This window comes from Pisolithus orientalis (genome assembly GCF_024613125.1).
Source record: "Pisolithus orientalis strain OTSU chromosome Unknown F5J12scaffold_46, whole genome shotgun sequence".
NCBI classification, from domain to species: domain Eukaryota; kingdom Fungi; phylum Basidiomycota; class Agaricomycetes; order Boletales; family Pisolithaceae; genus Pisolithus; species Pisolithus orientalis.
This window is the reverse complement of record NW_026260827.1, coordinates 257,607-285,077: the sequence shown is the minus strand read 5'-3', so window position 1 is coordinate 285,077 and position 27,471 is coordinate 257,607. Positions and strand designations below refer to the sequence as shown.

Here is a 27,471-nt window from a genome sequence, read left to right as displayed (position 1 = left end):
ATGTAAGCGTATCCTTTGCCATCATCCTTAGGTTTCACCAATGAACCTTTGAACTTCTAAACAGTTGGAATGACACAAAAGACCTTCGCAGTGCCGTTCAGTTTTTCTAAATGAGGCATAGCACTTGGACGACTGTAAGTGCCTTCCTGGGTTTATCGTCCAAGAGAATGAACATTGAAAGTACTGTCAGTCACTGAGGCCTGGCGCACAATGTAACTGGAAAGTTCGAATTTTAAGGGTTCCTTGTATCCATTCAGTGTCACTCACTGAGCAGTAGCACGGTAAAACCTTCGACCCGGGCGCAGTCCGGAGGTTTGTAGGTGAGTATTTGTAATGTTCTTCCATTGATAGTGATAACTACTACCGTGGACTTTGCTCATCGCTGGGCGATGGGAATTAATGTGCGACTAGCGCTACGGCTTTCTCCGCGGACTCCTTCGTGCCCGTAAAGGGGAACACCTTCGCCCCTCGGGACAGTACCTCCGACCATATACCGGTTTCAAGCTCCCGGAGCTTGTCTAGGTTACCGGTTGCGACTAGCACGACGGACGAGTAGAAGTCATTCGACTCGCAAATTTCACGAAAGGAGTCGATGGTGGGCATGACCCGTCTATCTGTGTTTTGCACATACAGTATCCCAGTAAGGCGAGCGTTGCGTCTGCGACGGCTTGAATCGCAGGGTGTAGTTCATTATGATGTCATTCTCACCTATGTTTTCGCAACCAGCTCTCTACGAGATCGAGAACATCACGCTCGGAGAACTCTTTACAGTTCCCGAGATAACCGATGCCAGGAGTGTCAAGAACAACGATGCGGATACCCCGCAAATTTATCTCCGTGTGGGTGACCCGACGTGTTGAAGACACTGGATTCCGGCTAGTTTGGTGTAACGAATCCCTCGTGAGCCTGCGCACTAGCTATCCAATAGTTAGGACGGTTGACCCGGCGCTCGTCCAATCTCACCGAGGTTTTTCCGCAGCCTTTGGGCCCTATCAACCTGTAGGCGAGATTTTGGGGTTTGTTTTGTATGCCACGATTGTAACTTACGCGACTATCTTCACATCTTCTGAATATACAGTGGATTTATTGAGGATTGAAAGATTATTGCCCTGAGAGAAGTCGGTAAATGACGACAAAACTGAACATTTCACCGAGCCGACCATTATAGTAATGACTGGGGTCAAATTGAATAGACCAGCTTTGTTGGTCAAGTAATGTACACAATAGGGGAGGACCTTGGGTAAGATCAGTAGCGAGTGTGTGCATAGAGGGAGTGACTTGCCGAATGGAGCCAATCGAGGAAAAGGCGCACAGCGTTGGGAATTATGTAAAGATAATAGTGTGCAAGTGATCGGGAACGCAACGGAGACTGTAGATACGATCAAGCAGGCGGGAAGGCCGTGTGTCGTCTCGCCGCGTGGGTTCGACGAGCGTCGCAGAAGCGAGGGGAGAATGAAAGATCCGTTATCTATATAAGTAACTCAGGGATCGGGGGTCGGGATTCGAAACTGTTGCCTGATGTGGTGTCCGAATGCCCGTAACCAGCAACCAGCTGTCCCGAGCCTTCGTTTCTTCTTCACTGAACCACCCTCTATAGCGACCACGGAGTAGTCCTAGACAGTGAGTATAGTGCTCTATAGTTGCCGACCCGGCCTTTCACCTCTTGGAAAGATGCGCCTACTCGATGTAGCAACTGTTCTCGACATCGAAAAGGACATCCAGCGAGCTGGACCCCACACTAAGTTCTTCGAGGAGTGTGGTGGCGGGACCGCAGAATATGTGATACTGTCGCACCGTTGGGGAGACGAGGTCGACTACAATGAAATGGCTCGGCTCATGAGGATGACTGAATCTGACAGGAACGAAATCAAGCGGCGCGCTGGCTACGAGAAGATCATCAAGACTTGCGAACAAGCCCTACGGGATGGCTACAGGTGGATCTGGATCGATACGTGTTGCATCGATAGGCGGAGAAGTTCTGAACTGTCAGAGGCCGTCAATTCCATGTATCGGTGGTACCGTAAATCGCAGAAATGCTATGCATATCTCAACGACGTCGAAGACTCGACCTTCCCTACTAAGCAAGACTTCAACAAGTTTGCCAAGTTCAACGGTTGGCCAGAGTGGTTCTCGCGAGGCTGGACGCTCCAAGAACTCATCGCTCCGAAACAAGTCGAATTCTTTAACAAGGACTGGGTTCCCATCGGAGGCAAGCAGGATCTTGCGGGCATGTTGGAGAAAATTACACACATTCCTCCTGGTGTTTTAAAGCATGGCCGGATCCCGAGGACTGTCTGCGTTGCGCAAATCATGTCCTGGGCAGCGGATCGAGAAACGACGCGAATGGAGGACCGTGCATATTCGTTGTTAGGCTTGTTTGATGTGAACATGCCTATATTGTACGGGGAGGGGGAGAAAGCCTTCCGCAGGTTACAGCTGGAAATCATCCGGACTTTCAACGATCATAGCATCTTCGCATGGAATCCCAAGGGACAGTTTGACTGGCTTGGCGGCGTCCTAGCAGGTGACCCGAGCCACTTTCGCGGCTGCCATGACATTGAAAAGGTGGAACTTGACGAGTTCGTCGACGAAGTAATGGATTACTACCAGAGCGGACCTAGCATGGCCGCCAGCCGCAAATTCGCTTGTCTGAGATCCTGCTACTTTACTCTTCGTCAACAACTGCTTCGCCAACAGCTTTCCTCGGAGCTATTCATCGTCACGAATGCGGGCATTCAAATTTGCTTGCCTGTCGTACCCCATTGCGACTCTTCATCGGTCTTCAGAGCCATATTGGCTTGTCGAGACTACTATGGAAATCTCATCACCATTGACTTGACATCCCCTGAGCTGCAAAGCTCTTACAGGATTTCTGCTGCTGTACGCTTTCGGCACTCACGTCCGGAGCTTAGGACTCTGTATCTCGCTTGCTCGGCTCCGGACACCGAGAAGTACCATTATTTCAAACTCGACGACAGACATGCGTCATACTACGATTTCACCCGACGCGGCACCTTCCCGCGCGAGTTCACAAGCGATACTATCACAGTCTCATCCCTCACAAATGATCTCGTAGTCATAGTTTATGTCAATGACGGCGCCAAATCTCGCTTTGCAGTTGCTGTTGGCTTCTATCTTGGCCAAGGACGCGTGCACGTGGCTTATGACGAATACTCTGCAACTGACGAGGTCCCATGGAGAGACTTTGCCAAGAGAGTATCTGATAGGTTGTGGAGTGCACCTATTGAAGATTGTTTTGTCAGTGGTGTCAAGTGTGCTCACCTTCCGCGGGCTATTTGGGATGCGAGAGTTGTTTGGTACAGTGGGAATAAACAGACCAACGTGATGATTGACGTCGAGCGATGCTCTGGGTGTTGTATTGGGCCACGCGAACGCATTGCTGCGTCTGTTAGTACTTTCTTCTCTTCTTGAATGCAGATCTAACCATCTGTATAACCATAGAATGACTGGGATACTTTTGATACGCCAGGGTTCATGAAGACAGTTCACAATTTTCGTGGGTTGAAGCTAGATGGCAAGCACGTGTGGTTTTACGAGTGTTCTGATCAAAGGACTATAGTGAGTCATAATACACGCGCTCATACTTTCAGTAGCCTGATGTAATCAGCTGGGTGACTATGGTGCCTATTCCAACGGCACTTTCGAACCTTGTGGTAACATATTTGAAGATATGCAAGCACTTGGCATCGACCCTGTGGACCCAGCTTACCACCCAGTGGTCTCCTGCGTATCCAGTGACTCCAATGTATTGCATGGCAAACACGACAGCCTTGCAATCGAATTTCGCTTTCAGGACAAATGCCTGACGTGCTATTCACCGATGGGCCTCTCACTTCCGACAAATCAACAACTCGTGCTGCTGCTGAAAGCATTCTCTTCGCATCTTACAGGCAAACATCTGGTGACAACAGTCATACAATGCTCGGACATCTCCAGAGGTGACAGGGAGGGAGGACGGAGAGACTCGGAGAGTGGTGAATGTTCGCTGAGGACTGTGTCTTGTTTCCGTTTTGACCTTGAGTATCAGATTCGGCATCTAAGAGTAACGATTCCTTCACAAAGCCAAGCAGTTGTGTCCCTTTCTGCACCATTGCGAGTCCACAGGTTTGGCGAAGAGAACCTCCCAGCGTAAGAAGAAGGGGACATTTCAGAAGCATTCGGTGGGTCGGTTGATTATGTTTTACTGCATCCCTCATGACATGTTTTGGGTACAGACAAAACTTTTACACTATAGCACCGGTATCTGTTTCAATTAACAATGCTGCGAGTCTGTCTGATTCATCACGTGATCTACAGCATCGGTCTATAGGAGCCGAAGCTGGTCATGGTTCTGCGGTGAGCTGAACAACATCACGGGGCCACGAAGATGTGCTTATAATGATAACAGAGTAAGTGGATGAAGCATGGTGCGGTCAAGTTCCTCTCAGGTGTATTCGGTTTGGAGAACTTGAAAAATTATGTATGTATTGACCCTTCGAGTACATACTTCAGCCAGTTCTCACCCTCAAAATATAGGTCGGCGAGATAACGTTCTTCGAAGAGCTCTCCCTGATGATGGAATCACAATCGGACAATAGAAGCCTGTTGGTCCGTGCTAACGTTGGTCCGTCGGCACCTGCACCGACATTGTCGTGGAATCCTTTCAAAACCAGGGTAGTGCGGAGCCCGGTTTTTAAAATGGTGGTACCTCCCTTATTCAAGAAGTGTAAAGTTTTTGACCCATTGGTCGACTTGCCTCGATATCTTGCTGCGAGGGATCGGGCTGGGTACGAGGTGAAGTCCATATCACAAACACTCGGTGTCGGGGCAAGTGTTACTATCACCCAAAAGGAAATCGAAACTAACTCTATTCACGAAAAGTTACTCGATTACATCTCTACTGCTATCTTCGATGCGTCTGAGGATGAGACGTGAATTTCTTTACCCCGTATTGTCTCCTTTTACGGTATTTACGCTCTGGTTTCAGACATGGCATCCGAGATACTGCTCACCTGAGGGACAACCAACGCACAGTAGACCTCTTGGACGACACAAGTTGGGTAAACATCCATTCCACGCTGCAAGAGATAGCGGTTCTCCAAACGACATTGGATGCAACTGAGGACGAAGACGAACAGCGAGCACTGGAGGAGGATATAACAGGAAAGGTAAGGATATCCTGAAGCCATAACAACTCAAGGTTGATTGTCGCTATTAATAGATCTTATGGTTTTGTTGGCGTGGAATCCTTTCAGAAGTGGAACAACGATTACCAGAGGCAAGTGAACTTTGATTTATGTGTGAATATCATTTGAGATGGCATAGGTTGTGAATCACCTTCGGAAGGAAATGGATTCTATGACGCTGGAAGGTCGAGATCGATTTCGCCAATGCCTGCATGAGATGGGGAAGATTGTCAAGAAAACATCCCATACAGACCCGGACGATGATCTAGCTCACTTGCGGCGGTAGGCCATGTCATTCTGCGCGTCGTATCGACACAAATTACTGAACGTCTAATGTTCCAGAATTATGCTTGATGCAGGTGCAGGCATATCGAAACATGCGCTATGGCTTGCTGCATGTGCTGTGGAGCAAACCAAGTGGACAAGAGTTCCTGTTGCCCAACGCTTCTGAGCCGAGTCCAGAGAACTTGAAATGACACTATCTGAAAACAGATATCTCTGACTTATTGATTGTAGGGCTCACTGCGGAAAAATCTTATTCAGACCAGATCAACAAGATGGTCAGCAGTGTGCAGATGTACATACCCACCAATGATAATTGTGCTGTAATGATCCGGCGATTCAAAATTCGTTGTAATCAGTGCTATTCTGACCACTGTCCATTACCCCACAACATGTTATTCCTGCTCTGCCATGTATGCTGGTTGGGGATGGCAGGGTAGGGATGATACCTAGTCAGTGGGCCGGAGGAAGAACAAAAGAACAGACCTGGAAGGACTTTGTTGCCTCATGGTAAGCATAAGTTAGTCTGGATACTAGATCCGTCCAAGGCTGGTGTCCAGACTAACCATACGTAAACTAAGTAAACTGAGCCACATGATAATACTTGCCAAATGTTCTCGTCGAGCGCTCATGAGTATGATGCTTCCCAACGCTCCGCTGAATAGCATTAAGACCGGGCCTCGTGTTTGATATGTGTACTTTTTATTAAGACCCACAACCCGCAATGGAAGTCGTCTCGAATCCTTCGCTCATTTATCCCCAGACCGCACGAAGGACACCATTTGAAGAGCCACTTTGTAATCTCGGACAAATAGACAGTACGTGTGATGACTTGTAGTTGGTGATCCAGCCTTGAGCTTGCCGCTCACATCTTAGAAAGATGCGCCTGCTTAGCGCGGAAGCCGTCCTTCACAGGGAAAAGGACACCCAGCGAGCTGGGCGCCAAATTAAAATCTTCGAGGAACATGATGATGGGACCACAAAATATGCGATACTGTCGCATCGTTGGAGAGACGAGGTCGATTATGATGAAATGTCATCGCTCATGAGAATGGCCGAGCCTGACAGGAATGAAATCAAGCGGCGCTCTGGCTACGAGAAGATCATAAAGAGCTGCGAACAGGCCCTGCAGGACGGCTACATGTGGATTTGGATCGATACGTGCTGCATCGACAAACGGAACGAGCCTGAGCTGTCAGGGGCTATTAGATCAATGTATCGGTGGTACAGTAAATCGCAGAAATGCTACGCATATCTCGACGACGTAGAAGACCGGATATTTCCTACTAAGCAAGACTTCAGCAAGTTTGCCAAGTTCAACGGCTGGCCAGAGTGGTTCTCGCGGGGCTGGACGCTCCAAGAACTCGTCGCTCCGAAACAAGTCGAGTTCTTCAACAAGGACTGGGTTCACATCGGGGGCAAGCAGAATCTTGCAAACACATTAGAGAAAGTTACCCAGATTCCTATTGATGTTTTGAAGGACGCCTCGGAGATTTCGAGGCGTTTCTGCGTTGCACAAATCATGTCTTGGGCAGCGGATCGGAAGACGACGCGAGTGGAGGACCGTGCATATTCGCTGTTGGGACTGTTTGGCGTGAACATGCCGATATACTATGATGAGAAGGAAAAGGCATTTCACAGGTTGCAGCTGGAAATCATAGGGAAATTCAACGATCACAGCATCTTCGCATGGAATTCCAAGGGACAGTTTAGCTGTCTTGGCGGCGCCCTAGCAGGTGACCCGAACCACTTTCGCGGTTGCCACGACATCGAAAAGGTGGAACTTGACGAGTTCGTCGACGAAGTAATGGATTACTACCAGAGCGGACTTAGCATGACCAGGAACCCGGGCAGCGGTAGACTCGTAAGGTCTCGCGACCGTACATTTCGCCAACAACTACTTCAGCGACGGCCTGCCATATTCCGTGATGCACGTAGCATTCAAATTTGCTTGCCTGTCATACCCCATTGTGACTCTGCGTCGGTCTTCCGAGCCATATTGGCCTGTCGAGACTACTATGGAGATCTCATCACCATTGACTTGACGTCTCCCGACCCACTTCAAAGCTCCTACCGGATTTGTTCCGGTAGGCGCTTTAGACACTGGGGTCCGGAACTTAGGACACTCTGTCTCGCTTACTCAGCTCCAGACACTAAGGAGTACCACCATTTCAAAGTCGACGATAGGCATACATTGTATCACCGTTTCTCTCGACACGGCACCTTCCCGCGCGAATTCACAGGCGATACTATCACAGTCTCATCCCTCACAAATGATCTTGTAGTCATAGTTTATGCCAACGACGGCGCTAAATCTCGCTTTGCAGTTGCCATCGGCTTCTACCTTGGCCAGGGATACGTGCACGTGGCCTATGACGATTATTCTGCAACTGACGAGGTCCCATGGAGAGACTTTGCCAAGAAAGTATCTGATAGGTTGTGGAGTGCACCTGTTGAAGACTGCTCTGCCAGCGGCGTCAAGTGTGCTCACCTTCCACGGGCTATTTGGGATGCGAGAGTTGTTTGGTACAGTGGGAACATGCAGACCAACGTGATGGTTGACGTCCAACGATGCTCCGGGTGTTGTATTGGACCGCACGAACGCATTTCTGCGTCTGTTAGTACTTTCTTCTCTACTTGAGTGCAGCCCTGATCATCCATATGACCGTAGAATGATGGAGACGGTCTTGATATGCCGGGGTTCATGAAGGCGGTTCATAAATTTCGTGGGTTGAAGCTGGATGGAAAGCTTGTGTGGGTTTATCAATGTGCAGATCAAAAGATTGCAGTGGGTCATAATACTTGTCCTCGCACTTGCGGCAAGCCTGATAATTACAATCAGCTGGGTGACTACGGCGACTACTCGAACGGCACCTTCAGACCTTACGGCAACATATTTAAAGACATGCAGGTAGATGACATCGACCCAGCTTATCGCCCCGTGGCTTCCTGCGTATCCAGCGATGCGGATGTATTGCATCGTCGGCAGGATCAAGGGCTTACAGTGGAGTTTGACGAGCGCCTGACACTTCATTCACCGGAGGGCTTCTCACTTCCGAACAATCAACAACTCGTGCTGCTGCTGAAAGCTTTTTCTATTCGTCTCGCGGGCAAACATCTAGTGACAACAATCATACAATGCTCGGATCTTGATAGAGCGGAGGGAGAGAGAGGTCGGAAGGCGAAAGGTGATGAGCATTTTCAAGGGTGGTGTCTTGCCTTCGTTTTGATCTTGAGCATCAGCCTCGGCATTTGGGACTGGTGTTCCCTCCACGGCGCCACCCACCTTTATTCCTTTATGTACCATTGCTAGCCCACATGTTTGGCGACGAGAACCGGTTTGCGCACAGAGAAGAGAACAATTCCGATCTATCCGGTGAGTCCATTGGAGTTCGTGTCGTATTCTGTCGCTGACTTTTGTTTTGAGGGAACACTTTTACGCATTGGTAAATCTGGTATCAGTTCCGATTAAACATGTTGCAGACACTGGACTTATCTGATCCACCACGTGATCCACAGCATCGAGCAGAAGCTGGCCACAGACCTGCGGTGAGTTGGACAACTGTACCAAGTGCATGAGTACATGCTTATGATGACAACAGAGCAGACGGGCGAAGCATGAAGCAGTCAAGTTCCTCTCAGATATGTTCGGTTTCGAGAACTTGAAAGAATATGTACGTATTTACTCTTTCAATACGTCAGCCTGTTCTTACCATCAAAACCTAGGTCGGCCAGATAACCTTCTTTGAAAAGCTCCCTTTGATGGTCGAAACGCAGCCACGCAGTGAGACCTCTGCAGGTATTGTCAAAGACCAGACTGTCACGTGAAACATATTCTTCTGCGAACTTACATCGGACGTAGGAGACGGTTTATTTGTGTGCCTAGCCCCATCGCCGTGGAATCCTTTCAAATCCAGAGCAGCGAAGAACCCAAGCCATGAAGTAGTGGTCCCTCCCTTACTCGGGAAGTGCGAAGCCCTTAACGAACTGGTTGAACGGCGTAGATATCTTGTTGCGAGACAAAAGGCGCGGCGTGAGGTAAAGTTTATATCACAAACGCTCAGTGTCAGGGTAAGCATTACAATCAGTGGAGCGGTCTTGAAGGTGATTCCAGTCATGAAAAGTTACTCGAGCACATCTATATTGCAATCCTCAATGCATCTCAGGATGAAACGTGAGTTCTTTCCTTTCCTTTCGTATTGTCTTCTCTTTCTACGATATTTATGTTCCGGTTTCAGGCATGGCATCCAGGACACTGCCTATGCGCGGTAAGTCAGCACCTTCTAACGTGCACAAGGTCCATCGAACGCCGTACGCAGGCAGGTAGACATCCACTCCACGCTGCGGGAGATTACGGCTCTCCAAACGGCACTCGATGCAATGGAGGACGAAGACGAACAGCGGGCACTGGAGGAAGATATAACAGGAAAGGTAAGTTCGTTGTCAAGCTATGACAACCCTGGCTGGTTGTTCGTTTGTTGTTAGATCTTATGGGTCTCTTCGTGTGGAATCCTTTCAGAAGTGCAGCAACTATTACCAGAGGCAAGTCAACTCTGATTTTTGCGTGAATACCATTTGAGATAGCTTAGGTTGTGAGCTACATTCGGAGGGAAAGGAACTCGATGGCCCTGGAAGTTCGCGGCCGATTTCGCGGATGTTTGCTTGAGATGGGGAATATTATCAAGAAAACATCTCCTGTGTACCTGGATGATGATCTGGCTCACTTACGACGGTAGGCAATGTCATTCTGCACATGGTATCGGTATAAGTTGATGAACAACACCTTTCGTTGCTAGGATTATGCTTGACGCAGGCGCAGGTATATCGAAACATCGGTCATGGCTTGATGCTCGGGCGGCAGAGCAAAACAAATGGTCAAGTACACCTGCGTCCAGAGGCAACCCCCCTACTATTTCGGCACACTTCACCGAGAATACCCATACATCCACGGCTCTGCGGACTCTGTACACTGGAAACATCTGAGTGAGTTCGAGTCATGAACAAGGACCGTGACATTGTGGTTAATAGGAATCATATAGTTGACAAATATTAGCTCATTCGAGGTAACGGAGTTGCTGGCCGCACTATAACCAACCTTTCTCACGGTTATCGTTGCATGGGAAACTTTGACAGCGAGCTGTTGCACCCAATAACACTTTAGTCCCAAAACACCGAAGCGGTGACTTTTCTCCGTGTTCAGGCGATGTAGTACTAGCGATTCCAACCACATATGTAGCTCTTAGGCTTGTTTTCATCTTACATGACCGCTTCTGCAAAAGTCTACCTCCCAGACACTTCAAAGTACGGCCAGACACCGCCCTGCACTGCCTCCGAGAACGGCAAAAATTGGACAGTCAGTAACGCACATGGAGGGTTCCACTTGGCTTCGTTATAAGTTATGTAGTTGCTTAACATCTTTTTCAGCGCCAGTGGCAGTGTTTTCCAGGCCTCAGCCCTCAACAGGGGGGCCGGGAGCTCAAGCCCGGGAACCAGTATAACCCAACTCCCCTTCACGTATCATACACCTTGGAAATTAACGGTCACCCTAACTTGCTTGCTCAAGGAACTTTCAATATCATGAAGAGTGTCAGGGGGAATGAGTTAGATTGTAAATGCCTTCTCCAATTCATTTGTTACTCGAGCAGTTCTGGGTCTATCTCCGCATACCCTTTCAAAGCTTGCTCACATATTGCTAAGAGGATGTTTTGGGTGATGGGGTCGATGAGGGAGCTAGGACTAGGTTTGTGACAATTGCCCACCGTATCACCAACACCAGCCTCAGGAGTAGCAATGCGCATGAGTCTTCCGGTGCCCGCTTCTACGGCTCACATCAACAAGAGTGACGACAGTGATGCATTCCCTGTTGTCCGAGGGTTGTCATCAGCTCGAAGAGAAGTCGAACCGGCCACAGGTATATTTCCAAGTCCATGATATAGCCGAGTCCGTTGGTGACGAAATAGCGGGGTGAGAGCAGAGGTACCGTGCTGCATCCTTGGCGGCGAGCGTCCGGAAGAGGTTCGCACGGAGGGTCTCCTTTGCCTTGTGCATGGTCGATTGCAACACTGCGGTTGGATTCTCGGTATTCGTTGTGTTGCAGGTAGCGATGCTATCCGAAAGCCATATGAGGTGTTTGCGCCTTCCTTGGCGGAACAGGAGTAAGGAGAGGATGCGGTTTTATTTGCATGTGTGGAGTGCAGGAATTTTTTTCGAGTATGTAGTTATAATCCAAGGAACCGTTAGCATTTCCGATTGGGACGCTACACAGTGCCTCGAGGCCCAGACGTTCCCTGACACCCGTACTCACACAATGTGTAATGACCATCCAGATCACCTGCGAAGTGGACGACGAGAGTGATTCCTCTGTGCATACATCCACCAAGTCGGGCAACGCATGTTGTACCGTAGGTCGTCTTCTCTGTAGCTACACACGTATCGTGCACACCACCTACCTGTTCAGTGTATGGATGAAGAAATCGGGCTGGTCCCTTGGCGCTGATATCGTGATGGACGAGACCACTCCTCGACTGTGCGTTTGAAGAATGGAAAACGGAGACGGAAACGAACACAAGGACTCCTGTGGTGTGCATTCTTAACCCCCGACAGATGTTCTTATCTAATAGTCCAGTTAGTCAACTATACGTAACGGTCATGTCCAAGCTAATGGCATAATCAATGGCCATCTCACATTGCAACGAATGTATCAGCCTCTCCGTGGAAGACGATGCCGAGATGTGTTGTCAGCGAGCTTTTCCGAACTTTCGGAGAGCTGATCCCCTCGTGTACCCAAGGTGCTTTTCCCTGATGTGACGGACAAAACTGTGTCGCCGCACCTGTTTTTCCACACAACCAACCCACCGGCAAGTAACTCGCTGCTCGCGGGATATCGCTTTAACCCCATGACAGGTCGCGAAGTGTTTCGGAACGGTGGCATATGTGATCTCCTGCATACAGGGTTCACCGTCGGGATCCCGATATTTGCACAGTTGTGGCGTGCTGCCGGCGTGCTCATCAACCCGAGGCTATACGGAGAAATGGCGTAAAAACAGGTCACATAAATAAAGCGAATGTTACTTACCTCGTTTTGGGACCTTGCACCATCAGTCTCCCTTCGCAAGGAAGTATGATGTCGGCGACCTTTCTCGGGGTTGTGGACAGTTGATTTCCTTGTGTGTCCGAGGTGTTTCTCGCGGATGTGGCGTACAAAGTTATGACGCAAACAATTTTCCAAGCACCCGTCCCATCGACAGGTAACCGCCGACATACGGCAAATGGCCTTTACTCCATGACTCTCGAAATGAGCCGGAACAGCGCCACAGCTGATCAGTTGCATACAGTGCTTCCCGTCTGCATTGCGATAGAGGCAGCGTTGCTGCACGCAGTCGGCATATCCATCAACACGATGAGGCTACGCAAACATGTGGCGTCAAAAAACAGGCCACAAATTGTAAAACTGAACATTGCGTACTGTGTTTCTGGGCCCTGCGTTGGGGGTTACTGTGTTTCCTACCTTTATTTTGTTTGAGCAATCATGGTGTGGGTGATCCTACGCTTCACGCACTTCAGCTCCTTCTGTAGCCAAATTCATAGAAGACTACCAGGAGTATAAGACGTTTCGGGTTGATGCGTGATCTGACGGGGGGGGGGGGGGGGTCAGCCAAGAGGATGGAGTATGATCGATGCTGCTTACCTCTGTGGTACACCTAGTAAACACAATTGGTGTCTGGTTGGACTCGGATGTATAACAAAGGCAATCTAGACGACCTCAAGAGTTTATATTACAGACATAGGGCACGTGGGCTGTGGCACTCCTGCAGCTACTAGTACGCGCCATGGCCTGCACACGACGGCAAGGTCAGCCACTACAGGTGGGCAAGGGCCTGTCATCATTTGGAGTTCTCAACCACTACTGGTCATTGGGCGAGATATGGTATGGCGAAATTAAATAGGACCAATTGCAGTGATGTTCACATCGGACGCTCGACCATGTTCGTTGGGGATTTCCAGATTACACAATACTGGCGCGAGCCCTCCAATGGCGGTCCGCCCTTAACCACCTTTGTGTGGACCTGCAACTACATTACTACAGCATTGCCAGAGAGCCCTTCCAACGTGATAGTGAGGGACCTCGTTGTGGTGGAGGAGGGTGCCTTCCAACATCCAAGGACGGGTATAAGGCTGTATCCCCTCCCTAATGCATGAAGGCTGAACTTCTGAATTGTTGGAAAATCTATTGCAGTCAATCCCGTGAAAGCTGTCAATTCCGTGAAGCGTGCTAAAGGGGTAATACGTATGTAGTCAGACTGAGAACGTCTTCCCCGATTCATTTGTCACTCAAGCAGTTCTGGGTCCATCTCTGCATACCCTTTCAAAGTTTGCTCGCATATCGCTAAGAAGATATTTTGGATGATCGGGTCGATAGGTGTGTTGGTGCTGGTTTTCTGGAAATTGTCCGCCGCATCGCCAATACTGGCCTCAGGGGTTGCGAGGCGCAAGAGTCTCCCAATGCCTGCTATTACAGCTCGTGCCAATAGGGGCGATGACGGAGGTGATGCACTCCCTGCCGTTTGAGGATTCTCAGCACCTCGAAGAGAAGTCGAGCTGGCCACAGGCATACTTCCAAATCCAGAAACATCGCCTGATATAACCGAGCCCGTTGATGACGAAATAGTGAGGTGGAGAACTGAGCAGAGGTACCATGCTGTATCCTTGTTGAAGAGCGTCCGGAAGAGGCTCGCATGGAGGGCCTCTTTTGCCTTGTGCATGGACGCTTGCAACACTACGGTTGGATTCTCGGCGTCCGTTGCATTGCGGGTGGCGGTGCTCTCACACACGAAAATTGTATGTGTTTGTGCATTCCTTGGCGGCGCAGGGGTGAGAGAGGGTGTGGTCGTGGTCGTAGTGTGAGTACAGGGGTGGTTCCCTTCCGGTGGTCTATAATCCAAGGGACTGGTAGCATGACCGACTGGGTCCTCATACAGCGCGGCGAGTTCGCGGATCGCCTCAAGGCCTAGACGTTCCCTGACACCGGTACTGACACCATGTGCAATGGCCAGTGAATCCGCGTGTGAGGTGGACGAAGAGAGTGATTCCAGAGCACGAGCTGCCATCCCGAGGAGTGCTAGGATGTCTGTGCATACATTCGCCGTGGACGGATAGGAGTGAGAGCCAGAGAGCACAGGAATAGAATTCCCCGTTGGATCTGCATCCGCGGTGTCGCGGTGAAAGGTTCCCTTATCTTTGGCTTTCTGGTTCGCTTTCCCATTTCCAGCCTTTGTCTTTGTGGCATCTTCCTTCGAATTGCTTTTTGGTTGTCTTTCATGGCCCTTGCCTTTCTCCTTCACTGCACCTTTCGCGATAGCACTAGATCCTCCCTTAGCTTTGACACCAGGTTTGGCCTTGGCGTTGGTATCGACATCGACAACGTCACTTTTGGCGCCTTCAATTACAGGAAGAAGACGTGCCCAGCAGAGTGGCCGAAATGCGCGCACGAACGGAAGCAGGATCAGTTCTAACAGAACGTCTATGACTCTATTGATTTGATGGTAGTCAAATTCTCTATGATATTCAGGTCGTTCGCTTGAAGGGAGTGGGATTGTCTCGAGCAATGTGTCGTTCTTGGCATATGAGGACGATAAATCCTCACAGGCTTTAAGAAGAGCAGGGAAGGCGGTGGTTAGGGTGTACGCGAGGAGAGGGTAGCACATAGCTATGGAGGCACAAGTTAGGTCTTGGTATCGTCCTCCCCGTGATGGTGTTGGTGGTGAAGGTGTTAAGGCCAAGTGCGCTGGTAGGCCACCCATGGAGGAAGAAGGCGTCTCAGTAGTCATGTATTTGCCCCCATTCTTGACGAATAGAAACGCATATATGGCTTCAGCAGCGCGGATCATTGCGTCTGCAAGACGATGGATGTAGGTTTTCATACGAACTTCCTTGCCTGTTCCCGAGGCGAACGGGTAACACGACGACAGAAGGGCCCCGCGTAGAGAAGTATATGCGATAAGTAGCGAGGGTTCAGGCGGGTATAGGGAGTGAATGAAGTCGGACCAGCCTAGGCACTCGTTCGTGGAGGTAGAAGACCATATGTATAGGACACACAGTAACGTCTAAAAATCTGATTTCTCACCTGTGCGCACCAACTCCCATTTCCAAGTAGATTCGTCAAGATGTTGTTCCTTGTGTTTCTTCTTGGCTTTCTTTTTGGGAGGTTGTAGGGACGATTCCTTTTCGTGTGCCTGAGCCTGAGCTTGTGCGACGTCGTGACGAAGTTGGACGAGCTCTACGGCGGGGTAGGACACTGCGTACAGCGAGTAGCTGCGCGATGCGTACCTTGCTGGTCAGCGTCCTGTCTTGCCTGGAGTTCCTTGAGCTGGCCCTCGAGACGTATTGCATGAGCCCTCCATCTCTCAGCGCTGTCTTGTGTCTGCGAAGAGATGGCCTGATTGACAAGCGGAAACTGCGACTGGAGGTCTAAGACGTATGCTACACAGGACTGTTTTAGTGCGTGGAAGACGACATTCGCATTACTGACATGCGGTCGACTGGTCCCTTGGCTTGTGTTTGAGAGCTGCAAATGCCTGCTACCGTGAAATGCGAGCCCGACACGCACATTCGCATACTTACGACGGCTATTCTAATGACAGCGGATGGGTCGGCTGCCATGCTCGATAGCGACGACACTCGGATGTTTTGGGACATGGTCAGTCACCGAATCGGAAACGGAACAGACTACGTCACACCGAATAGATTGATTGGAGACAGGATGGATGGGTACACAGCAGAACAGAAAAAGAAACAGGCCACACAACGACTGCAGAACTACTTCGTTACTTCGTCTGTTCATGCTTCTCCACCTTTGCCTCGAGGTCGGCCTGGATTTTGAGGTCAGCTTACTTGCTCGACGGGTGATGAAATAATCAGCTCCTTTTTGTGAAACGCAACGTACAATTTCCTTCTTCTTTTTCTCTACCTAGGCCCGGCATAAGTATCGCACGGACCCGGGACGGGAGTGTACGTACCTCTGCTTTGAGTTTGCGCAACAGCTCTGCATCATGTCTGCGTGTATACTCCTCTGACGGGTGTTAGTCCCCAACTTGCGAAGCATGAGACTGATGATCACCTTCATGGGCTCTTTCCTTCTTCCTACGAGGATAACGTTCAAACTCATACGAACTGACCAAAGGTCGTACAACTGAGTACCTACCCGAATTCTTTTGTCTGAGCGACTGTACCCTCACTTCGTCCACTATAACCCCTCATTCCGAGGGGTACACGTCTTGTGAAGACAGCACGAGTTACACGAGCGAGCATGTCGAATGGTCCAAGTCAAGACTTGCAAGGCCGTGTTTTCCCGTGACGCTGGTATGTCACGCAGTCACGCCTGCCTTCACTCTTGCCTCGACTTGGTCCTCGACTCCAGCCATGTCTTCTTTGCGTTTGCTCAGACAAGCAGTGAGTTCAGGTTTACAGATGGGCAGTCCACCATTTAACTGACTGCGATCATAGGCTTGCTCTGCACGGTCGTTCTCTACCTCGGCTGTGAGTCGCAGAGGTATATAGTTCCGCTTTTCGCCGACCTACAGTACAGCTCACGACGCGTTCTGCTTGTACAGACATCGTCCAGGATCTCTATATTAGAGAACTAAAAGCCTACAAGCCTACCCCCGTTGTATGTATCGCACCTTTCTCCAGCTGCTCATTCTTTAATACCGTGTCTCCGCAGGCAAAAGATGCTCACCTCGGCGCCGTCAAGCCATTCTCCCCGATACAGCCACCCAAACCACCCACGCTCCCGGTAGATCTCGCTGCTGAGTTGGCAGCCTACGACGCAATCGAGCCTACTACAGCCGGCGAGTCTGCAACCGCAAGTTCAACAGGAGAATTTGGACAGGGTGCAGAGGCATTCTTGACGTTTTTAGAGGCCGACGTGAAAGCAGCAGAAGCACACCACTGAGCGTAGATGTGATTGAGGATAGACTATATCTGTGTGCCTCCGCGTAAATCCACTACCACAGTCGGGCTGGAGTCCCTCGCTGAACTAATATACGAGTAAATCTACAATTGGGTGAACAACTTCAAACTGTGTCCATATGGAGCCTCCTACCAAGAAAACACGTCTACGAGGGCCAGATGGGTTTGAGAAACCTAAATCCTCGTACAAGCCACCAGAGAGCATCACAAAGCCTGGCTCGTCATTCAAATCTGCTCCTTCAGTCGGACCACCGCAAAATGGCAGCAACAAACATCGTTCGAAACCTAGTTCTGCTCACCGACCCCAGAATCCCTTCGTGTTAGAGCCATCTGATGAGGCTGGGCCAAGCAAGCCGAGCGTTTTCACCAAGAAACCAAAACCTCTCTCCACAGGACATCGCCCACGAACTCCAAGCGACGCTGCCTTTAAGCCACTGAGAGTTCCAGCATTCACCGAGCTAACTCATGCTGAAGACAAGGCAACAGCGTCTACAAGCCTGACGACGTTACGGGCGACGTTAAAGCCGCCATCGACGTCGACATCTGAAACGCTTAGGTCAATCCCAAAGCCCCCTCCCCTCCCAACCCATTCTAAACCGACTGCGCCTCTCAAGTCTCTCGCGCTTCCTCTTGTTCCAGCCCAACAACCTCCATCGCCGTCAAAGCACATGAGGACGATATTGACCACTAGCGTTGCACAGGCTATCGATCCTACAAAGGATGGTACGGGGGCAGAATTACTCGCGTTATTTCTGCAGCAGCACGGACATACGTTTACTTCATCTACCGACCGAGAGTTACAAAGGGGTATCATGGTGAGTCCGAGAAAGCGGTCACATGGCAAGGACCCGAAATTTATTCGGTAAGTCAAGTTTATTGGTCGCAGACGACAACATCTAATTGCGTCATGTGCGGTAGTGGAGGGCTTGCGGAGCGTGCTCAACGCCATCTTTCGTCTAAGCAGACCGACTTTGCTTTGTGGAAACGTCAGATAGAGAAAAAGCTGGAGTCGAACTCAACCGTCGCGTCTGACATGCGACTCCGTATCTTGAAGATCTTTCAGGTCATCAAGACACCTGAGAAGCCGCGTTCTGCACCTGTCCTGCGTTCTGGCCTGGCACTTTGTCGCCTCACGGGCCGGCACAAGTTTGCGGGTGATCTCACGACTGGCACGTACGTCGTGCTCTTCAGCTTCGCGCCTACCGATGGCAGCGGCGGTTCGGTTATCAGTAGTGGTGCTGAATTATTCGCTGAGGGCGGGGATGTGGATGTGTGGATGCCATGGCACAAAGTCGAGGTGTCGAGCGTTGGAGATGCAGCGATTCAGAGAATCTTTTCACAGCTCGACGCCTTAAATCCGCCCCATATTCTGTTGATCGTGTCGAAGTTTCATATTCGTCGGGCCAAATAATCACCGGTGCGGTTCTAATAACAAATGCTTCCCGCACTTCGCACGTGCACAGCCCCTCGAGGCATGTGTTCCGTCCACTGAGTAGTCACCTCTGATCAAGGAAGTCCGCTTGGCACAAAATTGCCGTTATGGTCCTTTCAGCAAGTTACTGCATGCCGTTTGATTGTTGCTCGACGCAGACAACAGTGTCGCTTAGGTAATTGATTCCTCCGAATTTCGCTTACAATCCTAGAATGTCGGTTGTTGTCCACCAACATAATTAATGGCTCTGCCGTCCATCAATAGGAAGAGACGGGCAGTGCCCTACAGTAAATGTAACAACAAAGATGGGTCGAGATAGGTCCCCTTTGTGGATGGAAGATACACGTTGTGTGCAGAAGCCCGAAGCCTCGTCCACGCCGCGCGTTATCCCCGCCTTTGTTCCAGCACTGCTTATTGGGCCACTTGGAAACCAAGGTACGTTAAATCTGTAAAGCCAGACCCTGTTCTTACGAATCCTCAACTGAAGTAGGTATTCCAACGATGGTCAATTTGGTCACATATGGGTGTCGCACCTTTTTACTGACCCTTTCCTAGTTATGCTGTGGCTTGCGCCGTGTGGATGGTAATACCTTCCATCGTCCGTTGCGCCTCTTTTAACTGTTCTGAGTTCTATAGTTGATCTCGAAGATGAGAAGATCATTGTGTGAGTCGTATGCGCTCGTGGAGCAGGGAGTCATTCACACTTTTTTGCTTGCAGGTTGATCGGGCCCGTAGGGTCAGAGAAGGTTGCTGTGAGAGTTGATGAAATCCTATGAAGTCAACCACTCCAACTATTTGACAGTTTGTACGACAGATCATGAATAATGCTCTGGGGAGGGCATCCGCCTTGAACCACGCAACACATCGGCTCACAGTAACAAGGATGAATTTAAGGGGTGTCAAAGTTGCCCTCCTCGACACACCCGAGATCGGTTCCTTCACGGATGGCAGCAAGATAACTATATATCACGTTTTCCGCCTCGTACGGGACTGGTGTATGAGATCGAGGTGAGGGTGATAACGAAATGAACTATGCACGTTGGTTTCAAATTATCACAGTCGTTTTCTTTTCCTGGCTGGTATACTCTACTTTCAAAACATGGACGCTACACAACCTGTGCTTCCCGATATTCAGTCTTTCAGCGGACTTTGCGAAGGCATTAACTTCTACTCGTCTATTGTTTTGGTTGCTACAGGGTGGAGCAGGATAACCGGCGTTTGGTGGGCCAAGCTTGCCGAGTATGAAAATGGGTTGTGGAGGGATCTGATACGCAGGGGTGCCAGAGTGTTTCCCTTCAGGAACCCTGACTTGGCTATGGATGCCATTGCCCTGCTCACTGACCCAAACATGGCTCGTGAAGGATTACTACAAGGATGATATGGTCAGATGTCTCCTATGGTATCTACTCAGTGAACCAGCTAAGTAACATGGGTAATGGTAGACACACTTCAGTCATTGTATACAGACAATAGGATCTAATCTAAGTATGTATGTGACTTCTTGTAGAGACAGCAAGTTGTTACCACACCCAAGTGAGGAAATAAAGTTGTGCCTGAAGGTGGGATGTATGTCATGTCCATAATGGGGGTGAGTAAAACACAGTGGGAGCAAGGGCAGACATGCCCCAACAAACAAGATATCAAATATACAATGTAGATAAAAGGTAGCTACTGCATGGGAGGAAATCCCCATGAGATGAGAACATCAGCTCATGTTATGCTCTGATCCAGTGACTTTGTCAAACAGACTAGGCATGAAGGATTGGAGATGTCACTATGAGCTGAACATGTTGTAACCCCTATGGCTTGTTGACTAGTAGCTCTCAAGGTCCCTGACTTTGTGAACCATCCACAAATCCACACAAGTACTCAGATATGAGGAGATAGGTTTTATGACAATTTGTAAAGTAGCAAAAAACTGGTGAATACAGGAGAGTATCAAATGGCTTATATACCTCAAGTGGCAGAGTATGAACTATAAAGTATTCAGGGCAGCCTTGCTGAAGGAATAACATCATTGGAATGGGAAGAACAGGGATGGGTGAAGACAGAACAGAGAAAGCAGGATCAGGATCAAGGGAAGCCACTGTTTCATATAGGGGGTGACCTCTGGGACCACCCAGTCAGTCTAGCCATAGAGATTCTTCAGAAACAAGCCATGCACTTGTTTCCTTTGCTCACTGACATGCTGAAATGGAGTATGCAGGCAGAGATGGGATAAGTGCATGAATTATTGCTGACAATGACCATATTCCTGGATGCCATCAGGCCAGGTCTGCAAACTCTTTGTCCTCAATGATCATACCAGACCATTAAGTCCAGTCATGTGGCCTTCAGGGGGCATTGGGGTTTTGGCATTTTGTTTATATTCATCATGTCAGGGAGTGTCATGCAGACAACCATGGACACTGGCATGTGCTGCTTGTGTATTGATGCTGCTGGGGTCAGTGATGTCATTGCCATCAGTTATGAGTTTATTTGGCAAGAATATATGCTGGACCATGTTACTATACATGAGGAATTTACTGCTGAGTCTGTGTACCCTAGGGGACTGTTGTTGGTATGTCATACAAGCTCTGTATGCAAGTTTGTGGCAGTTCCCTTTCCTGATGTTGAAGGATATTAAATCCATTGTGGAATTTCAGTGGTTTTGCTTCATTGTCTGCACTATCAGGGGTGTGTTGATGCCCTCTGCATTCACAAGTCTACAGCTACTTGTCCATTGCTCTTGTATGTGTTTTGACAGTTAAAGACTGCTTGGAGAGGGAGTGTCACTCAACTTCACTACAGTTCCTCATTGTGGTGCAGACCCCACAGCAACATTCTACTGTTTGGGCATCATTGATGCTGTTTGGATGCTCAGGGGACAAGTCTGTGGCTCCACCTCATTGTGTGTGCCCCCCCATCCTCCAGATTGCTCATACATCATTTTCTGAGCATCAAAACAACTACTCACAAATAACAGTTATGTCATCTGCCATCCCACATGGTTGACATGAATGTGTGCCCTGTAGACTTTTCCATTCAATATTGCACCCCCACAGTACTAATCCCTTGCAGAAACTTGGACACACACTCACTCAATAGAATTGCCTGTAGAATCACTTGTAAATCTAAATAACTACATTATGTGCTTTCCCCAAATGCATCCAGGAGTGCCCAGAGGGCTTTGATATGTTATATACAATATGTAAGGCCTTGCACAAACTGACACCATGCATGATAGAAATTGTATCAGGACCAACATTTGAGAAACAATAAACCAGATTGGTGGACAAGGTATCATCAGGCCTCTGCAGACAATGCGTCGTGAATATACCACATCTTATTGTCCACACTTGTATCTTCGACACATGATTCCCACACATTTAGTGTACGGCTGCCCGTTTCTTCTCGTTAGCGGACGATGGAGGCATTGATTACGTCTGTGGACACCATCCTAGAAGATCGTTAGCGGAGTAACTTTTCAGTCCGGACAATGATTTCTGAAATAACTGTACGTCATGTACTAGTGGATGGTTTGCCTGAGGCAAGTGAGTCGTTAGCGGAATACGGATGCCGATCAATCACCGAAATGACACTACATAAGCCATTGCACCGCCACTGTACCGCTTGTATATTTTACGGGATTACGGTACTTATGTAGTGTCATTTCGGTGATTGATCGGCATCCGTATTCCGCTAACGACTCGCTAGGCAAGCCGTCCACTGGTAAATGACGTACAATTATTTCAGAAAGTATTGTCCGGACTGAGAAATTACTCCGCTAACGATCTTCTAGGATGTCAGCTGTTGTCCACCGACGTAATCAATGCCTCCGTCGTCCACTAACAAGAAGAAACGGGCAGCCGTACACTAAATGTGTGGGAATCATGTGTCGAAGATGCAAGTGTGGACAATAAGATGTGGTATATTCACGACGCATTGTCTGCAGAGGCCTGATGATACCTTGTCCACCAATCTGGTTTATTGTTTCTCAAATGTTGGTCCTGATACAATTTCTATCATGCACGGCGTCAGTTTGCGCAAGGCCTTACATATATATACGGTCATTGTCAGCGACAATTCATACACTTATCCCATCTCCGCCTGCATACCTCCGTTTCAGCATGTCAGCGAGCAGAGGACACAAGTGCGTGGTTTGTTTCTGAAGAATCTCTATGGCTAGACTGACTGGGTGGTCCCAGAGATCGCCCCCCGTATGAAACGGTAGCTCCCCTTGATCCACTGAGCGGCGATCGTCCCGTTTCCGTAGACGTATCCACGAGGGGAACGTTTCGGCCGCCTCCAACGACATCTTTATCTTTCCCCCAAATGGAATGTATCACACAATGTATTCAGCTCGTTCACTACGCGCATCGTTTCCCGAGGGTGTCTGGTAAGACACCTACCCGGGACGATGTTGTGCGCTACACAGCTGCTTGGACTCGCAACTTCGCCAACTGCGTAGACAGGACTCTTGACCACGCGCAGAGAGGATGTTTTACCCTAAAGGACATATTGCATTCTTCAAACGCACGTTCACTACACGACTTTGGGTCCGGCTTTCCAGATGTCATAAGGCCAACTCAACGCGATTGGAGTGACTCGTACGCAAGTATGGTAGATGTTCGTTTGGCGACAATTTGTGCCAGTCTGCGTGTTGATTGTTTTCTGCAGGAATCTAGACGATATCGGGCCGCTCTCACAGTGAGTTCCGGGAGTAACCGATGGCCGCTGTTCCCCAAAAGAGGAGATGCGCAAATGCACTTTGGCAAGAGAATGTTCGATGTCGAGTTGGGTCGCACAACTAATGAGATATGAACAGATTTTTTATCAGCAGTGGTTGGGACGATGGATTCGGTTATACGGGGCATGGCCTCTTCAATGGATTGGTGGTGGGGTATCTCCGAGTCAATGATGCAATTTGCAGTTGTGGCTCGTGAACAGGTACCTGGCTATCACTTCGATGATGCTCTCAAGAGACAGATGGTATGGGCCATCCATGTATTAGAATCATATCATATGCAGGTGAGTTCAGGAGACTATCGACTAGCTCTGTAACCTAATTCTATCGACTATTTAGCTTCTAATTCATTCCACACAGCTACGCAAGACACTTGGCAGCACCCTGCAAGGCGGAGATCTGCGTGGGGGATCTATGATAGGAAATTCAAGGCGTCAATGATCATTTCTTATTGATTTGTTGTCGATCGCCCCGTATGCATGTCTTGTATACCCCACCTTCATAGATAGCGTTGTAATCCGATCATGATTGTACGACACACGCGATGCCAAGAATCAGAAAATAAACTACATGTGTCATGATTAGTTAGAGACAGGTCTTCTGCAACAACAGTCATGCTGTAGGCCGAGATTAAAGTGCAGTGAAATTTCTTTCAACATCAGATACATGAGAGATGTCAGCATATGATGCTGCATCTGTAACAAATTGATGTGCGTTTTTCTGATGCCCCCCGCATATTTTTTGTAGGTACTGTGCACATCTCTCTTACTCTGTGCATTGTTTTCATGTATCATGCACATTTTCAGAGACCATTCACACAATATAAAACATACTGCATGATTTTTCTCATGTACCATGTGCATATTTGGAGTCCACTCCATACAACATAAAAAATATAGTGCATGAAATTCTTGTTAGCTGTGTACATGCAAGGTACAGAATGAGTGTTGGTGGCCTTGTACTGTTATTTTTGTTTATTGATGGGAATCCAGTGGTGCCTTGGAACCATGCCTTTACCTTTGTTGATCTTAAGAGGAGGCCAAAATTAAGACTATAAAGAAGGTCTCAGGCTTCTGTGGTAAGAAGACTGAGGTGCACAAGGAAAAACTAACTGCCTAAGTGCGAAGAATTATTATGTAAGCTTGTATGCTGTAAGCAAATAAACATAGGGGACACATGTTCCAACAGTTGACATTACAGCAGGTTCCAAATTGATAGACCAGAATTGACCAATCACAGTGAGTTTTCCACTATATAGTACCCTGTTATATGTAATACAATACATCAATCTCACACTTAGAGTTTGTGATGGCATACTGAAAAAATCCATACTTGAAGTTTAGATCCTTTTCTACATGTTTGCTCAGGTTTGAAGTCAGAGAAAATGTCTACACATAGTGTAGTCACATTTAGTCACAACACATGGGCAGCCTGTGCACCAAAACACCAACACTTATGCAGACCCCAAGACAGGCCTGAGGGATTAAAGTGAGAGCAACATATGTATGGGCCTGTAAGTGCATTACCACAACATATGGGAGGGCCCATGGTGGGTAAGGATGTTGAAACATTTAGATGGGCCCATGACCAATTAAGTATACTGAGTTGCTGTAAGACATGGAGACACATAATGTACCTACTTTGTACTGTATCATATGACCAAACAAGGTTGACAATTGGCCATGTTGCACAGACCAGTGTAGGGAGTGGTATACTCCCTGAGGCTGAAATAGGGATGCCAACACCAAAATTCCACTGTTACCAAAGTTGACCCCTATCAGAGTTCCATGTCTGTCATCTTCAGAATTATTGCATCAGCCTCATGCATCAGCCTCATGTGCTGCCTTGCCTGTTGAACCTTTGGAGCTCCCCTGTCCATCAATAACACACACCCACTTCAGGTAACAATTTTTCATAAGCATTTAGGCTGAATAGTTTCTCCAATCCATCCAGCCTAATAGCCTCCCAGACCAAGGTCTGCCCAGGGACATCTGGTCATGTCCCAGGGCTATGCAGATTTTTAGGCCCTGGGACAAATGGAATTTCCCACATAGCCATCCATTCAAATGCAATTATTTGGGATGTCCCAAGACTGCCTTGGGTGACTGGGGTCCCTACTCCTGAAAGTGCAGCATATATTAGCATTGAAATAGCTGCAGAAATCCTAGCCCCCTTGCTCCTCTGACAGATTTAATCCACAAAGTATCCTTTGACCTATACATCCCCTCCCATCCCACCATGCATAGTAGTACACAATAGTACTTTTCATGTACATCTTTGCAATTTGATTCTGCTGTATTGGGACATCTCACTAGTTGCCAGGGAGATGACCCACCTGGGCCTCCACATTTGCCTTGAAAATTGCAGTAATAAATTCAATCAATTTGTGTCTATACCTCATGCAATTTGTACTGTATGAAGGAAGAAGTGAATGGTTTTTGAGCACTTGTGTGACAAGCCAATATCTCAAAGTCCCCCACATAGAACATGGGGTTAGTCACCTTTGCAACACCATCTGCAGAGGGCAGAATGTCCCAGATGAGCCTCTGAGGTCATCATAGGGCATTGTGCTGGTCTGCAAAGGTAACTTGGGAGGATGTGCCATCATAGCCCTCTGAGGCTGGGATGGGACATCCCACTGACTTTCATAAGGGGACTTGGGATGTCCCACAGCAGCCTCCAAGGCTGCCTTGGGACATCCCACCCTCCCCTTTGCCAACCAGTGGGATGTCCCACAACAGCCTCCAAGCCTACATTGGGACATCCCACCCTCCCCACTGCCAACCAGTGGGATGTCCCCCAACAGCCTCTAAGCCTACATTGGGACATCCCACCCTCCCCTTTGCCAAGCAGTGGGATGTCCCACAACAGCCTCTAAGGCTATATTGGGACATCCCACCCTCCCCTCTGGCAACCAGAGGGATGTCCCAATACAGCCTCTAAGGTGTTGAAGTAGTAATCTGCACTAATCCTACAAGCACCATAGAGAATCCAATGCAAGGTAGCTCCATGGTCAGAGCAGCTGCTTGACACTGAGAGGGTCCTGGCTCAATGCCAGCTCTGGTCACATTTTCATCAGGTTATGAGCTGCAGCTGGAACCCATGCATGCTCAGTACAATGGGTCATGCAGCATCCTTGGTAAGTCCAGATCCTGTGAGTTACATGGACACAAGGTGGCTGATAGTAAGGCCTCCTGGAAACACAGCAGTAAATCCTGATCCATCACATGACACAAGGTCAAAAGGCAATCAGACCATTTGCATGACCCTAGGGGGTGTGCACTGTTTTTACACTCCAAAAGTGGCCAGATGAAGGGACCACATTGGAGATGGTGCATTCTGTGCATTAACTTCATGGAGATATGTTCCCACAGTGCTAGTCTAAGCCCCCAAGCTACTGACACTAGTACCCAGACCATATGGCTCAGTGGTTGCAGCACCTGGTAAACACCTAGGAGGTCACTGGTTCAATCTTAGGACTGGTCACATTTTCCTCATAAGACTACTTTGGGACATCCCTCCCCCCCTCTGGCAAGCAGTGGGATGTCCCATGACAGCCTCTAAAGCTACATTGGGACATCCATCCCCCCCCTCTGGCAACCAGTGGGATGTCCCACAACAGCCTCTAAGGCTACATTGGGACATCCCTCCCCCCCTCTGGCAACCAGTGGGATGTCCCACAACAACCTCTGAGCAAGTGGGGAATGGTGCATTGCTCTTCACATAGTCTTGTTCCCATGTCACTGGTTTACCCCCATGCTACTGATATTAGTACCTGGACAATATATATTTGCTCAACTGTTAGAGCACTGGTTATCACCTAAGAGGTTGCTTCAATCCCAGCTCTGGTCACATTTCCATCATAAGGCTACATTGGG

The 27,471-nt window shown here is 48.8% G+C and overlaps 11 protein-coding genes and 1 pseudogene across 12 annotated transcripts; 8 read left to right on the top strand and 4 right to left on the bottom strand.

The window, feature by feature from the left end:
* Positions 1-200: 200 nt before the first annotated feature.
* Positions 201-1,494, bottom strand: F5J12DRAFT_858749 (uncharacterized protein). The gene is made up of 7 exons (XM_051746781.1): positions 1,283-1,494; positions 1,161-1,235; positions 1,048-1,109; positions 964-997; positions 709-917; positions 412-658; positions 201-320 (listed from the first exon to the last, which is right to left on the bottom strand). Exons 2-7 carry the CDS (start codon positions 1,161-1,163, stop codon positions 264-266), a joined length of 612 nt encoding a protein of 203 aa, XP_051595933.1. The 5' UTR covers positions 1,164-1,235; positions 1,283-1,494; the 3' UTR covers positions 201-263.
* A 7-nt stretch (positions 1,495-1,501) lies between these two features.
* On the top strand, positions 1,502-4,447 carry F5J12DRAFT_429193 (heterokaryon incompatibility protein-domain-containing protein). The gene is made up of 7 exons (XM_051739390.1): positions 1,502-1,620; positions 1,672-3,408; positions 3,463-3,579; positions 3,629-4,181; positions 4,236-4,260; positions 4,318-4,356; positions 4,409-4,447. Exons 2-4 carry the CDS (start codon positions 1,672-1,674, stop codon positions 4,151-4,153), a joined length of 2,379 nt encoding a protein of 792 aa, XP_051595932.1. The 5' UTR covers positions 1,502-1,620; the 3' UTR covers positions 4,154-4,181; positions 4,236-4,260; positions 4,318-4,356; positions 4,409-4,447.
* Positions 4,448-6,086: 1,639 nt separating this feature from the next.
* F5J12DRAFT_429150 (heterokaryon incompatibility protein-domain-containing protein) lies at positions 6,087-8,817 on the top strand. The gene is made up of 3 exons (XM_051739389.1): positions 6,087-8,085; positions 8,140-8,256; positions 8,311-8,817. The coding sequence occupies exons 1-3, from the start codon at positions 6,349-6,351 to the stop codon at positions 8,779-8,781; spliced, it is 2,325 nt and encodes a 774-aa protein (XP_051595931.1). The 5' UTR covers positions 6,087-6,348; the 3' UTR covers positions 8,782-8,817.
* A 616-nt stretch (positions 8,818-9,433) lies between these two features.
* On the top strand, positions 9,434-10,783 carry F5J12DRAFT_429092 (uncharacterized protein). Its single transcript, XM_051739388.1, has 9 exons — positions 9,434-9,539; positions 9,593-9,642; positions 9,707-9,736; positions 9,792-9,899; positions 9,988-10,010; positions 10,058-10,200; positions 10,265-10,451; positions 10,508-10,531; positions 10,602-10,783. Exons 2-7 carry the CDS (start codon positions 9,624-9,626, stop codon positions 10,449-10,451), a joined length of 510 nt encoding a protein of 169 aa, XP_051595930.1. The 5' UTR covers positions 9,434-9,539; positions 9,593-9,623; the 3' UTR covers positions 10,508-10,531; positions 10,602-10,783.
* A 1,231-nt stretch (positions 10,784-12,014) lies between these two features.
* On the bottom strand, positions 12,015-13,437 carry F5J12DRAFT_428922 (uncharacterized protein). Its single transcript, XM_051739386.1, has 5 exons — positions 13,156-13,437; positions 13,027-13,097; positions 12,934-12,975; positions 12,544-12,873; positions 12,015-12,487 (listed from the first exon to the last, which is right to left on the bottom strand). Exons 2-5 carry the CDS (start codon positions 13,051-13,053, stop codon positions 12,206-12,208), a joined length of 681 nt encoding a protein of 226 aa, XP_051595929.1. The 5' UTR covers positions 13,054-13,097; positions 13,156-13,437; the 3' UTR covers positions 12,015-12,205.
* Positions 13,438-13,632: 195 nt separating this feature from the next.
* Positions 13,633-16,171, bottom strand: F5J12DRAFT_858711 (uncharacterized protein). Its single transcript, XM_051746780.1, has 4 exons — positions 15,997-16,171; positions 15,795-15,947; positions 15,592-15,744; positions 13,633-15,523 (listed from the first exon to the last, which is right to left on the bottom strand). The coding sequence occupies exons 2-4, from the start codon at positions 15,855-15,857 to the stop codon at positions 13,796-13,798; spliced, it is 1,944 nt and encodes a 647-aa protein (XP_051595928.1). The 5' UTR covers positions 15,858-15,947; positions 15,997-16,171; the 3' UTR covers positions 13,633-13,795.
* Positions 16,157-16,801, bottom strand: F5J12DRAFT_858700 (uncharacterized protein). The gene is made up of 5 exons (XM_051746779.1): positions 16,669-16,801; positions 16,585-16,607; positions 16,484-16,536; positions 16,411-16,434; positions 16,157-16,336 (listed from the first exon to the last, which is right to left on the bottom strand). The coding sequence occupies exons 1-5, from the start codon at positions 16,773-16,775 to the stop codon at positions 16,292-16,294; spliced, it is 252 nt and encodes an 83-aa protein (XP_051595927.1). The 5' UTR covers positions 16,776-16,801; the 3' UTR covers positions 16,157-16,291.
* Positions 16,802-16,803: 2 nt separating this feature from the next.
* On the top strand, positions 16,804-17,531 carry F5J12DRAFT_858696 (ATP synthase complex subunit H-domain-containing protein). Its single transcript, XM_051746778.1, has 4 exons — positions 16,804-16,916; positions 16,971-17,016; positions 17,078-17,133; positions 17,188-17,531. The coding sequence occupies exons 1-4, from the start codon at positions 16,887-16,889 to the stop codon at positions 17,416-17,418; spliced, it is 363 nt and encodes a 120-aa protein (XP_051595926.1). The 5' UTR covers positions 16,804-16,886; the 3' UTR covers positions 17,419-17,531.
* On the top strand, positions 17,356-19,160 carry F5J12DRAFT_428998 (uncharacterized protein). Its single transcript, XM_051739387.1, has 2 exons — positions 17,356-18,297; positions 18,354-19,160. The coding sequence occupies exons 1-2, from the start codon at positions 17,555-17,557 to the stop codon at positions 18,844-18,846; spliced, it is 1,236 nt and encodes a 411-aa protein (XP_051595925.1). The 5' UTR covers positions 17,356-17,554; the 3' UTR covers positions 18,847-19,160.
* Positions 19,010-20,343, top strand: F5J12DRAFT_428879 (uncharacterized protein). Its single transcript, XM_051739385.1, has 7 exons — positions 19,010-19,302; positions 19,355-19,371; positions 19,423-19,450; positions 19,504-19,531; positions 19,586-19,619; positions 19,670-19,875; positions 19,927-20,343. The coding sequence occupies exons 1-7, from the start codon at positions 19,173-19,175 to the stop codon at positions 20,243-20,245; spliced, it is 762 nt and encodes a 253-aa protein (XP_051595924.1). The 5' UTR covers positions 19,010-19,172; the 3' UTR covers positions 20,246-20,343.
* Positions 20,344-22,935: 2,592 nt separating this feature from the next.
* On the top strand, positions 22,936-24,114 carry F5J12DRAFT_858687 (uncharacterized protein). Its single transcript, XM_051746777.1, has 5 exons — positions 22,936-22,999; positions 23,055-23,475; positions 23,527-23,620; positions 23,675-23,877; positions 23,933-24,114. Exons 1-5 carry the CDS (start codon positions 22,977-22,979, stop codon positions 24,032-24,034), a joined length of 843 nt encoding a protein of 280 aa, XP_051595923.1. The 5' UTR covers positions 22,936-22,976; the 3' UTR covers positions 24,035-24,114.
* Positions 24,115-27,006: 2,892 nt separating this feature from the next.
* Positions 27,007-27,079, top strand: F5J12DRAFT_t186 (annotated as a pseudogene). The gene has a single exon. The product of its transcript is annotated as a tRNA-OTHER (tRNA).
* Positions 27,080-27,471: the final 392 nt, after the last annotated feature.

Bases quoted from the DNA above. Each gene is read 5' to 3' on its own strand.
- F5J12DRAFT_858749 (XM_051746781.1), bottom strand. The intron at 998-1,047 runs GTAAGTTACAAT...TCTCGCCTACAG, and splicing joins GAAGATGTGAAGATAGTCGC to GTTGATAGGGCCCAAAGGCT. The intron at 918-963 runs GTGAGATTGGAC...ACTATTGGATAG, and splicing joins AAGGCTGCGGAAAAACCTCG to CTAGTGCGCAGGCTCACGAG.
- F5J12DRAFT_429193 (XM_051739390.1), top strand. From the start codon at position 1,672: ATGCGCCTACTCGATGTAGCAACTGTTCTCGACATCGAAAAGGACATC. The intron at 3,409-3,462 runs GTTAGTACTTTC...GTATAACCATAG, and splicing joins GCGAACGCATTGCTGCGTCT to AATGACTGGGATACTTTTGA. The intron at 3,580-3,628 runs GTGAGTCATAAT...TGATGTAATCAG, and splicing joins GTTCTGATCAAAGGACTATA to CTGGGTGACTATGGTGCCTA.
- F5J12DRAFT_429150 (XM_051739389.1), top strand. From the start codon at position 6,349: ATGCGCCTGCTTAGCGCGGAAGCCGTCCTTCACAGGGAAAAGGACACC. The intron at 8,086-8,139 runs GTTAGTACTTTC...ATATGACCGTAG, and splicing joins ACGAACGCATTTCTGCGTCT to AATGATGGAGACGGTCTTGA. The intron at 8,257-8,310 runs GTGGGTCATAAT...AATTACAATCAG, and splicing joins GTGCAGATCAAAAGATTGCA to CTGGGTGACTACGGCGACTA.
- F5J12DRAFT_429092 (XM_051739388.1), top strand. The intron at 9,737-9,791 runs GTAAGTCAGCAC...GTACGCAGGCAG, and splicing joins CAGGACACTGCCTATGCGCG to GTAGACATCCACTCCACGCT. The intron at 10,011-10,057 runs GCAAGTCAACTC...GAGATAGCTTAG, and splicing joins TGCAGCAACTATTACCAGAG to GTTGTGAGCTACATTCGGAG.
- F5J12DRAFT_428922 (XM_051739386.1), bottom strand. From the start codon at position 13,053: ATGAATTTGGCTACAGAAGGAGCTGAA. The intron at 12,976-13,026 runs GTGCGTGAAGCG...AACAAAATAAAG, and splicing joins TGGCTACAGAAGGAGCTGAA to GTAGGAAACACAGTAACCCC. The intron at 12,874-12,933 runs GTACGCAATGTT...ATGTTTGCGTAG, and splicing joins ACGCAGGGCCCAGAAACACA to CCTCATCGTGTTGATGGATA.
- F5J12DRAFT_858711 (XM_051746780.1), bottom strand. From the start codon at position 15,857: ATGCAATACGTCTCGAGGGCCAGCTCAAGGAACTCCAGGCAAGACAGG. The intron at 15,745-15,794 runs GTACGCATCGCG...ACCCCGCCGTAG, and splicing joins ACAGGACGCTGACCAGCAAG to AGCTCGTCCAACTTCGTCAC. The intron at 15,524-15,591 runs GTGAGAAATCAG...TCCACGAACGAG, and splicing joins ATGGGAGTTGGTGCGCACAG to TGCCTAGGCTGGTCCGACTT.
- F5J12DRAFT_858700 (XM_051746779.1), bottom strand. From the start codon at position 16,775: ATGCTCGCTCGTGTAACTCGTGCTGTCTTCACAAGACGTGTACCCCTC. The intron at 16,608-16,668 runs GTAGGTACTCAG...TTATCCTCGTAG, and splicing joins GCTCAGACAAAAGAATTCGG to GAAGAAGGAAAGAGCCCATG. The intron at 16,337-16,410 runs GTACGTTGCGTT...CTCAAAATCCAG, and splicing joins AGAAAAAGAAGAAGGAAATT to GCCGACCTCGAGGCAAAGGT.
- F5J12DRAFT_858696 (XM_051746778.1), top strand. From the start codon at position 16,887: ATGTCTTCTTTGCGTTTGCTCAGACAAGCA. The intron at 16,917-16,970 runs GTGAGTTCAGGT...CTGCGATCATAG, and splicing joins TGCGTTTGCTCAGACAAGCA to GCTTGCTCTGCACGGTCGTT. The intron at 17,017-17,077 runs GTATATAGTTCC...CTGCTTGTACAG, and splicing joins CTCGGCTGTGAGTCGCAGAG to ACATCGTCCAGGATCTCTAT.
- F5J12DRAFT_428998 (XM_051739387.1), top strand. From the start codon at position 17,555: ATGGAGCCTCCTACCAAGAAAACACGTCTACGAGGGCCAGATGGGTTT. The intron at 18,298-18,353 runs GTAAGTCAAGTT...CATGTGCGGTAG, and splicing joins AAGGACCCGAAATTTATTCG to TGGAGGGCTTGCGGAGCGTG.
- F5J12DRAFT_428879 (XM_051739385.1), top strand. From the start codon at position 19,173: ATGGGTCGAGATAGGTCCCCTTTGTGGATGGAAGATACACGTTGTGTG. The intron at 19,451-19,503 runs GTAATACCTTCC...TGAGTTCTATAG, and splicing joins TGGCTTGCGCCGTGTGGATG to TTGATCTCGAAGATGAGAAG. The intron at 19,620-19,669 runs GTGAGAGTTGAT...ACTATTTGACAG, and splicing joins TAGGGTCAGAGAAGGTTGCT to TTTGTACGACAGATCATGAA.
- F5J12DRAFT_858687 (XM_051746777.1), top strand. From the start codon at position 22,977: ATGTCAGCGAGCAGAGGACACAA. The intron at 23,476-23,526 runs GTTCGTTTGGCG...TGTTTTCTGCAG, and splicing joins CGTACGCAAGTATGGTAGAT to GAATCTAGACGATATCGGGC. The intron at 23,878-23,932 runs GTGAGTTCAGGA...TCGACTATTTAG, and splicing joins TAGAATCATATCATATGCAG to CTTCTAATTCATTCCACACA.